The sequence below is a fragment of the Larus michahellis genome, chromosome 11 (genome assembly GCF_964199755.1).
Source record: "Larus michahellis chromosome 11, bLarMic1.1, whole genome shotgun sequence".
Classification (NCBI taxonomy): Eukaryota; Metazoa; Chordata; class Aves; order Charadriiformes; family Laridae; genus Larus; species Larus michahellis.
The window spans coordinates 1,361,128-1,376,213 of NC_133906.1; the positions used below are offsets into that span (position 1 = coordinate 1,361,128).

General features: G+C 59.1%; 2 protein-coding genes across 2 annotated transcripts; both read left to right on the forward strand.

The window, feature by feature from the left end:
- The first annotated feature begins 8,058 nt into the window (after positions 1–8,058).
- LOC141749963 (SLC35A4 upstream open reading frame protein) lies at positions 8,059–11,247 on the forward strand. Its single transcript, XM_074604315.1, has 3 exons — positions 8,059–8,109; positions 8,247–8,345; positions 8,522–11,247. The coding sequence occupies exons 1-3, from the start codon at positions 8,095–8,097 to the stop codon at positions 8,717–8,719; spliced, it is 312 nt and encodes a 103-aa protein (XP_074460416.1). The 5' UTR covers positions 8,059–8,094; the 3' UTR covers positions 8,720–11,247.
- On the forward strand, positions 9,306–11,247 carry SLC35A4 (solute carrier family 35 member A4). The gene has a single exon (XM_074604314.1). The coding sequence runs from the start codon at positions 9,306–9,308 to the stop codon at positions 10,251–10,253; it is 948 nt and encodes a 315-aa protein (XP_074460415.1). The 3' UTR covers positions 10,254–11,247.
- Positions 11,248–15,086: the final 3,839 nt, after the last annotated feature.

The following is a 15,086-nucleotide window of genomic DNA, read 5'->3' on the forward strand; positions in this document are numbered from 1 at the left end:
AAGCTGGGGAGGGGCTGTTGGCAAGGGCATGTAGCAACAGGACGAGGGGCAATGGTTATAAACTAGAGCAGGGCGGGTTTAGATTAGACATTAGGAAGAAGTTCTTTCTGCTGAGGGTGGTGAGACACTGGCCCAGGTTGCCCAGAGAGGTGGTGGAGGCCCCATCCCTGGAGACATTCAAGACCAGGCTGGATGAGGCTCTGAGCAACCTGATCTAGTTGAAGATGTCCCTGCTGACTGCAGGGGGCTTGGACTAGACGGCCTTTAGAGGTCCCTTCCAACCCAACACATCCTCTGGTTCTATGACGAGGTATCAATTCCTTTGCATCCAGCATCACTTATATTTTGTGGGTACATCGCTATTTGCCATGGGGAAATGACCCTTTTTGTCTCCAGATTCAAGCCTTCGCACGGTTCCTCTAGCCCCGAGACTGTGCATAAGTCACCGCTTTCCTCAAAAATCAGAAAAACTTCCCGCGCCGTTTAAATTCATTCAGTTTGTGGTGGGAACTAGAGTTGATCAAGTGCTGTACAAAATGCTTATGTACCCACTTATCATGAGCAGCAGCTTAAGGAAAGACACGTGGCTTAAAAGAAAGAGAAAAGATGCAGCATTCCTTGCTCTCGGCTATGCTCTCACTTGCTCATGTGTGAATCCGAGCAGCTGATCCGGATGCTGGTTGTCTCCCTCTTGCTCTCCCTGTCTGTGCTTGTGGGACCTTGTCCCTGCAAAGGCTGGTAAAGAGACTATTCTTACAACGCTGCTGGTTCGCGACCGGATTGTGGAAAATGTGTTGAGATTTCTCATTTTTCGCTTACATTCCTGGTAACTACCGTCTGCTGAAGTCTTACACCAAGCACACACCTTGGCTGTAACGTTTCTTTCTAATAGAAGAGCCAGAGTCAATTTTGACCCTCAAAATTTTATGCAAGGGCTTGAATATAAATGTCGGCATTACCAAACCAGACCTTCTAGGAAAGACCCACAAACCTGACCCACTGCAAGGCCCTCTCTGGTGCTGAGATGCAGGAATTGCTCTCAGCTTTGTTTGTGCTGCCGCCCCTCCGCTCCTGGGAACTACAAACTCATCCTGAAATTTGGGCCCTGAAGCCTTTGGGCAGAAACTTTCTGATTGTTTGACAAGGTCAAATTATGGAGCCTCGCAAACGCAGGATCATAGAATCACAGAACGGTTTGGGTTGGAAGGGACCTTGAAGACCACTCAGTGCTACCCCCTACCCTGGGCAACGACACCTCCCACCAGCCCAGGTTGCTCCAAGCCCCATCCAACCTGGCCTTGAACCCCTCCAGGGATGGGGCAGCCACAGCTTCTCTGGGCAACCTGGGCCAGGGGCTCACTGCCCTCAGATAGACCCTAAAGCTGTGTAAGCCCTGAGTATGGAGAGGGAAACTGAGGCACAAGCTTGCTGGGGAACTAAGCTGCCATATCCTTCTGGAGAAGCATTGCAGGTTTAGGTGCTTGTGGGAATTCCATGCTTGGTCCTTCATCCCTTTCCTTGAATTCATCAGCTTCAAAGCTCCCTCCACGCTTCTGTATCTGGGGCAGGAGGGGAGAAGAAGCCAAAGGTAACTATTTCTGAAGTTTGGCAATAGCTAGAAAGATTGCCCAGGACCTACTTTTATTTGCATCCTTAAATCTTTTATCCGTGTAATTTCTAAAGAGCAGGTGAGTTTGGTCCAGAGCAAAGAACTCTCTGTGCACGATGCTGCTTTACAACCAGCTTGTGCGGTGGCGGTCACTTCGCAAGGCCGAAATAACACAAGTGACAAGGCGTGCCCGACAGTCAGGGAGGGTCGTGTGCTTCCATGGGGAAAAAAGCGCAGGAAAGTGTTTGTGAGGTTGGCCATGGATCCACCTCCCGTGAAGAAACAGCTCCAGGAGGCGAGCAGCAGTGACTGTTCGGTGGGGCTATGCTGCCCTCAAGCGTTGCTTTATAGCAATATCCAAATTTTCGAAGTCCGCCTGCACCGTTACGCCGTCCGAGGTTTGTGGCCGTGCACCAAAAAAAGGCCCTTGGAATCACACTGATATTTTTATTTTTTTTTTTATCTTTTCACGTAGCAAAAGTAGGGCTTGAAAAGTGTGTCCGTTTGAAGGGGCTGAGGAAAATGGCAAGTTCGCCAAGTTCACGCCCGCCTGCGGTTAACGCTCGGCATCCTACGGAGCGAGGAAAACAGCAGCTCGGCGCTGCGGCTGTCGGCCATGGTGGGCCTCTCACGTCTATCGGACTTAATCTGGCTATTAATTAACCGCTTTGTGCTGCACCGGCTACTGGCTCCACAGTCCCTTTCGTTTCCTCTTCCCAGTGGCTCAGTGGGAGCAGGATAATATATATACATATAGGGGGTGCGTATAATCGAGAGCCAGCAGCCTGACGGTCCAGAAGCCTTCACAGGGCTGTCTTCACGCCCTCGCACACTGCCCGTTTTAGCACACAGCTGTGCCTGCGAATTCACACCATTAAATCCCTGAGCCTTTAAGTCCTGGTGTAGCATCCATGGGGGTAACATATACGTAGAACCCAACATCCAGATTTTTAATTAAATTGTTAGCCAGGCACCCGAAACGTGCATTTCTCACAATTCCTCACTCTTGCCTGTAGTTCCGTAGCGCCTCTTCCCCGACCTGAAAGTGCTGCAGTTTTGAGTTTCGCCGGCACCTTCAACGGATGTGTCAGATGGAGTATAGTCCCCGGCACGACTGCGCGACGCTTAGGTCTCACAGAAACGTGGACAAAGAAATGGAAAAACAACTTAAAGCCCCGAGTAGGGAAGCAGGGTTATTTCTGAGAGCCAGTCTGGGGTCTCAGGCGGCTCAGTGGGCCCTGCAGCGCTTCACTAAGCCAAGCTTCTTACCAGCAAACTGCCAGCTCCAGCCCTCAGATCATAACTTCACGGCGTTGGTTTTAGGGAGTCATTTTTGTTCTTTCCTCATCGATTTTGTTCTGGGCTCTGGGGTCTGCGGTAAGAGCAGGAGCCAGCCAGTGCCACCAGCCTGCTGCTCCCATGGCAGCTCAGCATCCCCCCGGACCAGCCGGTGTGGCACGAAGCCGTTCGGGGCAGCAGCGACCTGGCTAACGGTGGCCACGTGGATGCGTAGAGGACGCCCCGAGTCACCCTGAGCAAACAGCAGCGCCACCTGAGCTGCTTCAGCCGCCGAGAAAAGAGCGTGCACAAACACATCCTGCTCGTGAAAGGGAGAGGAAAAGGGGTTAATTAGGTTGGGATATGTTTTGTCTCTTTTTCCTGCGTCTGGCGCTGCCCCTGGGCTGGGCACAGCCTCCCAAGGCCGGAGACGGTTGTCTCTGCCCTGAAACCAGCAGCAGAGAGCGTGGAGGGGGGTTGCCTCCACCCCTAGCTGTCGGGAAAAGGATGGCTGTCTCCGTGCTGTGGCCTAGGGACAGGAAGAGGGCGGGAGGGATCTCGAGCCACTTGACGAGGCACCACGCTTGGGACCAAACGCATCCTGCCACTTGGGCCTGTCACCAGCCCCAGGACCAGTCGCTGGAGCCTCCAGCGCAGCTGTCTGCCAGGCCCACGCCAGCCCCACGCGGCGAGCGCTTGCCACAAGAGCCGGAGCAGACGGGATGAGACACAGACTCAAGCTGTTATCTGAAATAAAAGCCCTCGAAAACCAAAAGTAGTTTAGGGAGGAGAGACTGCTTTATTCAACATCGGGTGCTAGGGGGAAAACCCACAAATCTAGCACCCCTGATCGGGGATATTCACCCATTATTTATACACAAAATAGTCTCATAATTCCGCCTACCTAATACGTAACTCCACCCAGGCTTACAGATGGCCAAATAGCCTTTTTGCACATGTGTTTTAAATTTTGCTGTGTTGGCAAAACGCTTCCGGGCAAGCATGAGCTTCTCGGTGGTCGTTTGGGTAAGAAGACCCTTCCTCACATTATCCTTTTGAGGTATTGAATCATCTCAGGACAGTCAAAGTTCGCTGTAAGTTTGCCAACTTCTTGAAGATAATAAGGATGTTCTTTGAAGTAGCTACAACTCTATATAAAAGAACCTCAAAGTGATTAACTACTTCTCGTTATCCCATCCTTGGTGATGAGCTACTTCTGACTGTCTCCTCATTATCGCTATCTGTAACATCAGCTCAGTGACAAACTGTTTTCTCACACAGTAAGAAGGTCAGTAATTAGCTATTTTCTCACATAGGAAGAAGGTCAGTAGGAAACAAACAACATTTTAGTTAGCAGATGACTATAAACAAAGCCGAGGCCTGTCTTTGGTAACAAAGCCCTTGATGTTTTGGTACCGATCCCTACGCTGGAAGCTGCTTTCTACCTTTCTGTGCTCTACACCTCTTCAGGAGCCGCACTAGCACACATTCACCCCCACACGGCGCTTTTCACCAACGAACACGTTGCAGGTAGCGATGCCCAGGGCTTGGCTCCCTCCAGGTTCCACGGAGAGCACACCCTCACCCGAGGGCTGCCCGTCTCCCGCCTGGGCTGTGGGGACGGCGTGCTCTTCCTGGCCACCCCCATGGGGTGAATCCCTCCCTCGCCTGCTCTGGTGGTACAAGGATTGCACACACATCGACAACTGTCTGCTACCTTTGGGAGGTCACCTTTGGTGGCCCTTGGCTTTTCTCTGCTGGCCTGGAGGCACTGCAACACAACCAGATGGAGAAGGGTCCCCAGCTCCGTAGCGTCGCCGTGGTGCCCCTCTGAGGAAGACATGGAAGGGGTGCTCAAGTGCTGAAAACTCCCTTTCACCTAAGAGGGGATCAAGTCGGAGTTGGTGTTTATTAGAAGACCTTTAAGAAGGTCCATTAGATGGCTATTAACAGACTCAAGCTGGTACCAACCGCAGATAACCAGCCCCACAGCACAGCCGCTGACCAACAAGGGTCACTCATGCCCGCTCGGGCAGCAACAGCTGGACGCCGACGCCACCTGCTCCCCGAGTGACGCACTGACACACCAGAGCCCACCAGGAAGGCGCTCACCATGTCCCTCAGAGGGGCTCTTCTCCCATCAGATGCTGTATAAAATCCTGCTGTGTGCGATGGAACCGGCCCAAGTTCCATGCCCCCCAGCTGACGCTCGCCTGTGCCGGGAGCCTCGTGGTGTCCTACGCTCATCAGCTCCTGTGGATTCAAAACCGCTGCCAGCCTCCGGTCTCTCATCAGTTCTTGGGGGACTTTCACAGCATGTACTTCTCTCCGGCCTCCTGCTCTGTGGTAACTATTTCTCCATCCACACCTACAGCATCTGGCCACAAACTTACACAGCGGCATCCTTTGGGACACAAGAGCCGGCCCATGTTGGCCTGAAGGCATGGTACCCTGTGATGGGCACCATGTACCGACCAGCTGTCACCCAGGTCACGAGAAAACATCTTCTCCTTCTTGGGCGGGCAAGGGAGAAACAGTCATCCATTCACAAAACATCCTCGCTGCTACGAAGGACAAACCACGCCCCATGTCACTGCTCATGAGCGGGGCAAGACAGCGGTGTTCTCGGAGCACACATCTGCACCAAGGTGCCCCATGGCATGGTTGCAGGCAACCCAGCAGAGATCTCCTCAGACGGGTCCCCAGACATCCCGGGGAAGAGACCCGGAGGGAAGAGGGGCTGCAGAGGGGCAGGTCACAGCTGGGCCGTGCCAGCCTTGACAGCGCTTCCTTTGAAACCCAGCTCTGGACTCTCTCTCTCATCCAGCTGCCTTTGTCACCTTTGGTACCTCGACACTTTTCCTTCACATGTCCCCTCTTCTGACAGCAGCCCCTGCCCACAAGTGCATCACGGCACCTTCGGGAGATTGCGGGTAGAGGCAAACAGACCGACAAGCGACTCCTTCAGCCACAGCTCTGTACAACTTGCTGTCACCACAGCTAACTTTCGAGCTACGCTGAAAAACACAACGCTTGGAGGCATGAAGCACCAAGGCAGAGGAAGGCTGAGGTTTCCACCATCAAGGACCCCCCTTACCTCCCCCTTCAGTTCAGGCAGTGGGAGCAAGGGGAAAAACAATGACTCAAAAGCTCGTCCCAGCCTGCCCCTGTCCTCTGTCACTTACCGTGCAGCAGATGTGACGTTCCCGCAGTGATCTCCACTCACCGGAACCATCCCCGCGGGGCCGGCAGGAGAAGGCTGATCCCACACCACGCTGCAGTTTGTCCTCCACCAGTGCGACAGACAGCAAAGACAGCAGCATCCCTTCGTCACCTCTTCATTGTACCCTCATCATCCTACTCATCTTCTGCTGCTCCCTTCCCAGGTCTGAACGCCAGGCTGTGACTGGAACCTCAAGCCCAAGGCAGAGCTTTGCCCATGTGGGCAAAACAGGACGGAAGGGGAAACGGAGGGAAACGGTACATGCAGCCACTGCAACGCTGCAGCCAACCCAACAGCACGGCAGCATCTCCTGGGGCAGAGACAAGGGGGCTCTGGCAAGTCACTTGGACACCTGTTGCCATTAGCCTGTGACTAAGGACTCTCTAAGACTCAATTTTGGAGCGTTAAAAAGCAGGCATTCCTTATTGAGCGCTGGGCGCACAGGGGATCGCTCCGCCTAGTGCACGCGCCAAGTTGCTCAACTACAAAGGTTGTAAGCGATCAGAATATACATATTCATTACTGATTAACATATTCATACTGTCACCTAGAGCTCTTTAATATATATAAATGTCCTTGACGCATGCGCATCCGTGACCATAGGTGGTCTTCCAGGGTCCTCTGGTGGTCATCGACAGTCTTCCTCACCGTGTCTTCAGGCATGCTCAGTTCGTCTTTTGGCTTAGTTTGCAACTCCTGTTGTCACCGAACCAGCGTATTCTAGCACCTCTCCCCATCTACTCCACTCAAGGATACAATGTCTCAAGACTTCCTTTTATCCAGCTAAACCCTGCAGATGTTTAGCCCGTCCGGTTACAAAGCATTTCAAACGCAGCTACATTATTCCAGTAAGGAGGAAACCATATGTTCTTTTTAGGTCGGTGTCCGTAAGGCCTGAGGGGCCTTCCACCCCAGCTATGTACATGTCCTTTCGTGCTGTTGAAGGCTACTGTATCACCAGCTACTGTCTCACAGCTCCCTGCTGGCCTGCTGGGCCCGGGAGGGGGGAATCCCCCTGTGCTGCCCAGGGCAGACACTGGGCTGATCCTTGGACACCCGCAACAGCAACCGCCACGCAAAGAGATCCCTCTGAGAACACAGTCACAGGAGCATGCGCCCACCCTGGGTGGGAGGTGTCCCTGCCCATGGCAGGGAGCTGGAACTAGCTGATCTTTAAGGTCTCTTCCAACCTAAACCATTCAGTAATCCCATCCTGTGCTGAAGGCCCCCACACCCCAGCCATGCCAGGCCAGCGACTGCACACAGAATCCCAGACTGGCAGGGGTTGGAAGGGACCTCTGGAGATCAATCACCCAGTCCAACCCCCTGCCAGAGCAGGGTCACCCAGAGCAGGTGGCACAGGAACGCGTCCAGGCGGGTTTGGGATGTCTCCAGAGACGGAGACTCCACCACCTCTCTGGGCAGCCTGTGCCAGGGCTCTGCTGCCCTCAGGGTAAAGAAGTTCCTCCTCATGTTTAGGTGGAACTTCCTATGGTCAAGTTTGTGCCCATTACCTCTTGTCCTGTTGCTGGGCATCAGCACATGCACCGCCAACAGCTCCCACCTGCTCGGGGCAGAGCAGGACCACGGGCACAGCCCACAGCCCACAGCCCCACTCCAGGCCCACCAAGGCCCTTCCCTCACACAGGCACAGGACAAACAACTCCCCTCAGGGTCTCCTTCCCCGGCATCAGCCACCGCTCCCCAGCACCCAGTGCCCAGTGCCCCGGCAGCAGCCACCACAACTCCACTGCAACGCCCTCCGCCTCCGCCCCCGCAGGGCCGGCCCTCAGGGGGGAGGTGGCGTCCTCGCCATCATGGCGGCGCCCAGCCAACCCCCGCCTCAAGATGGCGGCGGGCGGGCCGGCGGCGGGGAGACGGCGGGGAGGGGGGAGGGGGGGGCGGTGCGCGCGGCGTCACGTGCGTCGCCGCGGCCCAATCAGCGACGGGCGGTGCCCGCGCGCTGGGCGGTGCCTGCGCTAAGATGGCGGACGATAAGGTGAGCGGGGAGGCGCGGCGGGCAGGGCCGGGACGGGCCTGGCGGGGCGGAACTCGGCCTGAGCGGTCTCCGGGCGCGTCCCCCTGTCCCCGGGTGCCGTGCGTGGGGCCGGGCATCATCCTGCGTGTCTCCCCCAGGACTCGCTGCCCAAGCTGAAGGACCTCGCCTTCCTGAAGGACCAGCTGGAGAGCCTGCAGCGCCGGGTGGAGGACGAGGTGCACGCCGGCGTGGGGCAGGTAAGGCGCTTCCCCAGCCTGTGTCCCGCTCTGCGTGCCTCGGGGTGCGCCAGGCACCCCGTTTTGAGGGAGCTTCATTAAAAAAGTGCCTGGGGCGCGTGCCTGCTTGGCATTCCCCACACACACACACCCCCCCCCCCCCCGCCTTGTGTCTCACTTTTGGCTCTTTTCCACAGGATGGCTCTCTGCTGGCCTCGCCCTTTCTCAAAGGCTTCCTGGCGGGCTACCTGGTAGCCAAACTTCGCTTCTCGGCCGTCCTGGGATTTGTGGCTGGGACCTGCACAGGGATATATGCCGCTCAGAACTATGCTGTCCCCAATGTTGAAAAGACAATCCGGGACTATTTGAGCTCTCTGAAAAAAGGTCGGGACTAGCAAGAAGTCCTTTGGCAGCAGTGACTGTAGGAACGGTACTCCTTAGTTAGCAGGCACGGAAGATTCCTAGGGCTTTCAGAGGCACATCACCTGCACCGTTATTTTCCACTGGAAAAGGGCTTTACACCACGTCGTTGCGAGACATCAGCGGGTCTGGTTATGGGGTGCTTATTAGAGCACCGTGACAGCAGTGATCACTCCACTAACGCACAGTAGCTTGGAAGCATCGGCAGCCAACGGTTTGCCAGCTGCCTTTTCCCCTTACCTCTCTCCCCATGCCCCTGCGGACTGAAAGGCTGCCTGTGACATGTCATCACACTCACCACCCGTACGCCCTTCCACCGAGCCCACGCTTTGCCCTAGGAACATGCTTTGTGTGGCTTCCTGGGGAGGCTTGTAGTTCTCTTCCTAACAAAAGACAAAACTGTTCTCTTTCACTGCATCAGAAATGTAGCAGGTAACATCCTGTTTTAACCAGGCTCATTAAATTAATGGTATTTGGTCTCTTCTTGAATGTTCTAGGGTGGGAGTCTGTCTGACCTCTCTGCACTGATAGCAGCTCGCCCTCGCTGGCTACTGCCTGAAAATGGTGATGTTTGGTAATGCTGCTGGCTCTGCAAACCGGGTGCTCCGGAGGGGGCTGTGGGGACTGATGCTCGTCTTATCTGTAGCCATATACGGCTCTCATGCTCCCCTCCTGACCCTGTGCAAGGTCGACGGGATGATCCCCTTCAGCTCTGCCTCCGTCGTGGTTCTCGTTGAGCTGACAAAACTGGTCTTCTCCCTCCTGTTCCTGCTGACCTGGGACCGGGAGCTGTTGGGAGTCGCCGTGTCGTGGCGCCACGTTGCCCCCTTCGCCCTCTCTGCCCTGCTCTATGCTGCTAACAACAACCTGGTGGTTCACATGCAGCTCTTCATGGATCCCAGCACCTACCAGGTCTTGAGTAACTTGAAGATCGTCAGCACCGCGCTCCTCTACAGCCTCTTCCTGCGCCAAAGACTCAGCATGCGCAAATGGCTGGCTCTCTTCCTGCTGGTGGCTGCTGGGGTGAGCTACAGCTGTGGCGGCCTGCAGGACCCTGGCAGCCCCTCCGTGATGCGGCTGCACATCACGCTGGTGGGCTTGTTGCTGATCTCGGTGTACTGCCTGATCTCGGGCTTGTCTGCTGTCTACACGGAAGCCATCCTGAAAACTCAGGCGCTGCCTCTCAGCCTTCAGAACCTCTTCCTTTACTTCTTTGGGGTCCTGCTCAACTTGATCGGCTACTTCTGGAGCAGCACAGAGGGCGGTTTCTTGGAGGGCTTCTCCTCCTGGGTGCTGGTGATTGTGGTCAGCCAGGCCGTCAACGGTTTGATCATGTCCGTGGTCATGAAGCACAGCAGTAACATCACCAGGCTCTTCGTGATCTCCTGCTCTATCCTGGTCAACGCCTTCCTGTCCGTCACCCTCTTCAACCTGCAGCTCACCCTCCTCTTCTTCGTTGCCGTCTCATGCATCGGCCTTGCTGTTCACTTGTACTATGGGGTCACGTAGCTGCTGCCTTCCTGCCCTGCGTGCGTCGGGGCAGGCTTTAGTCGTTCCTCAGGGGTGTTTAGTGCTTGTGCTGGGGCTGGCGTTGGAAGCACAGCGGTGTTCTGCTCCCTGCCCTGCTGTTTGCAGGGAGTCGTTACTGGTGGGCACATGCAAGACTAGCGGGGTCCCCTGGAGGAGGTGTGCTGAGGGGGAGGGTGCCCTGTCCCTGTGTCCAGGGGGGAAGCTGGACCCTATCCCAGCCTGGCCGGGCTCTGTGCCATGGGACTCCTGTGCAATTGCATGAGCCCAGCCTGGAGGGTGAGTCCCGAGTGCCTCGTTCATGTGACGTATCGCGTTCTCGAGCTGCTTCCCCCATCTTCCCCACACCAAAGGGCGCACACATTTCTCGTGCCTGTCAATGCTGCTGCAGTGGTGAGCTCCGCCGTGCTGCGGGCTCTGCGCGCGGGCAGCCCTGCTGCACAGTCGCTGCCAGGCCAGCCTTGGTCTGAAGCACCCCGTGGATGGTGCTTCCCCGTGGCAGGGCGGTCACGTCCATCCAACGTGTCCAGCTGACGCCCAGCCCTTGGCTTCAGGGGAGTCTTGGCGCTGTGGGAGGTGACTCCCGCTGGCCTGTGACCTCTCGGAGCCCCTGGTGAGGTGGGGAAGAGGGTTCTCCCTCCAGGTCTCTAGAGGTACAAGCCCTTGGCACGGGGCTGGGTGCCGCTGCCTGGAGAGCCGCATGCCACAGCCAGAGGCGTTTGTCCCACCTCTCTGTGGTTTTCCAGACCACCACTTGCCCCAGCCCCTGGCTCAAGGGCTGCTCTCCTCTCAAACATGGTGTTGTTGCTTGGAGTAGAGCAGATGGGGGACTAGAGGGATGTGGAAACTGTTTCATCTGGTCCCCAAAAGGGAGACAGCACCCAAATTTGTACTGGTGCTGTGGCTAGCGAGTTCCCGGCAGGCGGAAGTCGCTGCTGGCTGTGGCTGGGGTTATTAAAGTTGCGGTTGAAGAGCAGATGTGTGTCTGTCCTCCCTGCGGGAAGGGATCTGTTTCGCGTGGCAGAGGTTTGGGGGCCAGGGGCGCGTCCAAGCCTGATGACACTCATCAGTGAAGGGGCACATGCTTTATTCCATGTGGCAGCCGGGGGACCACCAGCCCTCCCACCGTGTCCACTGCTCCTCTTGCAGGGCTGTGCCCAAGCCCGTGCTCCCGCAGGCATGTGCCCAGCAGCAGACCAGGGTTTTCCCGGTGGGGGCAGAGGGGCGAAGTGCTCCCCCCCTCCTGCCAGCGAGCACGCTGCCTGGGCCGGGTTTCTGCAGGGAGCACTCTCAGCAGGCGGGGCGGGAGGCCTTGCCCTCTGTTTTAGCTGGGGCTGGCTGGTCCCCTGGCATTGGGGCTGGTGGCTCACTCCAGGGAGGGGGGGTTGAGGTGGCAGGGGGTCTGCAAGCACCCCATCCTGCCGGGGCAGCAGTGCCCACCGCCCTGGCATGCTGGCTCAGGGCGTCTGTGTGGTGGCATCGGCTGAGCCCGGCCGCCTGCCTTCCCGCAGCTGCTGGTTGTGAGCTGCGAGCTCCGTGGCGTCCCGCAGCACCTCCTGCAGCAGCGCCCGGTACCGGCGGTCCAGTGCCTCCCTCTGCTCCTCTGCCAGGCGCTGCTGGTCCTGAAGCACCTGAGGGGACACCTGAGGCTGCCTGGCGTGGCCCTGGCAGCCCAGAGGTGTGTCCCCAGCCCTTCCTGCCCACCTGCCTGCAGGCCTGCCTCTCCTGCCAGTGGCTCTGCAGCAAGGCCTCCAGGTCCCACTCGGCCGCCTCCCGCTCCCTCCGGGCCGCTTCCAGGCTCAGGCCCAGGGTGGCCACCTCCTGTTGCCAGCGAGCCCTGTCCCACTGAAAGGGACAAGGGACAGCGGACAGCTCTGGGGCTGCCCTGGGACAGGAGAGCCTGGAGCCCACGGTGATGGGCTCTCTTCCCATGCCCACCTCCCCGGTTGCCTCCTGGCCGGGCGCTGCCCCGTCCCCGAGCTCTTGCTGGAGGAGCCGGCAGTGGTGAGCCCGCAGCCGCTGCCTCTGCGCCTTGGCCAGGGCGTGCTGGACCTCCAGCGACGGGCACGGCTGGCACCAGCACCCTGCCTGGCAGAGAGCAGAACCGGCTCGGGCAGCCTGGGGACTGCGGGCCCTGGGTGTTGCCCCTGCCCAGGAGCAGCAGCCGGGCACCCAGTGGGCTCCCACTCACCATGTCACCCCCGGTCAGTGGTGCTTCGTTCGGTGAGGGCTCCTGCCCTGCACTCACCGGGGCCCGCCTGTCCCCTCCCTGGCTGCTGTCACCGGCACCCGCCCCTGGGTGGGGAGAAGGAAGGAGAATGAGCGTGGCGGGGCCGAAGAAAGCAGGTTAAATGAAGGACTGAGGCCTATCTCAGGCCGACCAAAGCCGTTTCCCACCACGCAAAGCGACGCTCCGTGCCCACATATCAGCCACCCAGGCGTGGGGCACGTGCCCGTCCCCACGCTCCCCACCTGCCGGCTCCAGGCTGGCACCGGTCAGGGGCGTTTGGTCCCCAGGCTGATGGCCCAGCACTGCGCTCCCTGCGGAGACCTGGTCCTGTGGGAGCTGGAGGAGACATTACGGAGACCAGGATTCAGGGCTTCTACTGCGACCGGTAGTTGTCCCTGGATGAGGGAGCTGTGGCTTGACCTGTGCCCACCTTGTCGCTGGGCTGATGCATCTGGCTTGTGCTGAGCTCCTCGGCTGCTGCCTGCTTCTTCTCCCACCTTTGGCTCTTCAGCACCTGCAAAATGGGTTGGGAGTCCTTGCTGGGGTGCTGAAGACCTCCAAGGACACGTCCCACCCCCCAGGCAGGCAGCCCCCAGCCCCTGCCCTCAGTGCTGGACAAGGATGGAGCCCAGACCTCATCCGACCAGGCGAATCGGTGCCGTCCTGGTCCCACCTGGTGGCCAGGGGCATTTCCCCACCTGCAGCTCCCGCAGGGCTCTCCGCAGCCGGGCCGCAGCCATCTTCTGCTCGGGGAGGCCATCTCCGGCCAGCAGCTCCGTCCGCAGCCCTCGGATCTCCCTGCGCCGTGCCGCGACCTCTTGCGCGGGGTCCCAGAGGGTGGCTGAGATGGTCTTGGCCAGGCCCTTCACCCGCTGGGCCAGCCCCAGCGCCGCTAGCGTCTCTTCTCTGGAGGTGTCTGGGACAGCAGCAAGCCCTGGGCAGGGGCTGCGGGTGTCCGCCAGCACGGGGACATCCCGGTGCCTGGCACAGGGTCAGGGCTGACGGGGATGAGCCGGTGTCCGGCTTCCGATGGCTGCAGGTGTCCCCCGGCAGCAGCCAGGGACCGAGTGTCGAGCGTGGGGCAGGGTAAGGGTGAAACCTCAGGGAAGGGATGCCCCAAAGCAGCGTCCCAGTCCCCGGGGGCTACCTGGCAGCGTCACGCACAGCAGCAGGAATGTCAGGCTGTTCCCCTCCAGCAGCCGCTCCACGATCCAGGGCAGGCAGCCGGTGTCAGGCGGGAGGTGGCCGGCGACCGATGCCCTGTGTGTGGGGTGGGAGAGGGATGGGGCTGGGACCCACATGCCCAGGCGGGAGAGCCCGGGGATGGGTTAGCCACACTGGGAGCAAGCCCACAGCCCTGTGGGGTGGCAGCAACCCCTCGGCTCCCTGTTGGGGTGTCTGTGTCCCTCCTCCATCACCTGCAGGTACTGCAGGGGTGCTGGAGAGGGGACCCGGCTCAGTACATACGGCTCGGGGCAGGGGCCCACGGCCCCGGGGGACGCCAGGATCCTGAGAGCTGAGCGCTGGCGCCTGCCGCCCTCCAGCTCCCGCTCCACGGTGAGAGTGAAGAGGCTGCCGGCTCTGGGGAGAGGCCGGAGCATGAGCAGGGCTGCGGCTGTGCCTAGAGCCAGCCCCATGCCCGCTCCTTCCCGATCCTGCAGGACATCGACCTAATCCCTCACCCCGGCGTGGCCGAGCGCCCGTCTGCGGGGGGCTGCAGCGCCGGGACGGCACCCAGCCCCCAGGCATAGACACTGATGGCAGCCTGGGCATCGGGCACAGTGATTTCCATCGCCTCCTCCACCATCCTGGAAGCAAAGGGAGGTAAGAACGAGCGAGGATGGTCGTGTCCACCCACCTCCTGCACACCCGGGCCCTGTGAAGGATGCCCCTGGCTGGGCACTGTGCTCCCTGCCCGGCCCCACGCTCGGCGTTGGGCTACCAGCCCCCCCCAGGAGTAGCTGCCCCACCACGGAGCATCAGGTACCTACAGGCCCAGGGGTGCGACATCCATCACTTGCAGGGCTCGGCCATCAGGATGGAGCAGGTCCCAGGCTTTGTCGTGGGCACCGACCTGGAACGGGGCTGTGTTAGGCTGGGGAGGGGGCAGAAAGAGGGGGCTCCTGGCATCCCGCACCCCCCGGGGGCCCCGGTTGCTGGTGGCCATGCACAGGAAGGGGCTGGGAAGGGCAAGATCTCAGGGTCACTTCCAGCTTTTCCAGCCCCGGGGTTGGGGAAAGGCAGAGGCCTGGGAACGCCCGAGCCCTTTGTGGAGCTTGGCAGGTCCCTGGCAGCATCCCAGAGCCAAAGGGCAGGACCCAGCCTGGTGGAAGGAGATGGCATGGCTCCTGTGCCAACCTGGCACACGCTGGGGGGGACCTCCAGGCCGCAGGGAGCGGTGGCTGGTACCAGAAGCCCACCATGCGGTGGGCAGGGAGGTGTTAGAGGGCTCCCCCGTTCCCACCGTGCTGCCGGAGCCTGGGAGATGCCCCACGGGCAGCCCAGGCTTCCCACCCCCAGGAAGTCCTGCGAAGAGGTGAGAAAACCTGGGATCTGAAGGTATCCAGCTCACAGTCACCTTCTGG

Coding starts and splice junctions, on each gene's coding strand:
- SLC35A4 (XM_074604314.1), top strand. CDS start 9,306: ATGGTGATGTTTGGTAATGCTGCTGGCTCTGCAAACCGGGTGCTCCGG.
- LOC141749963 (XM_074604315.1), top strand. Junction 8,346..8,521: donor TGCACGCCGGCGTGGGGCAG/GTAAGGCGCTTC, acceptor TCTTTTCCACAG/GATGGCTCTCTGCTGGCCTC.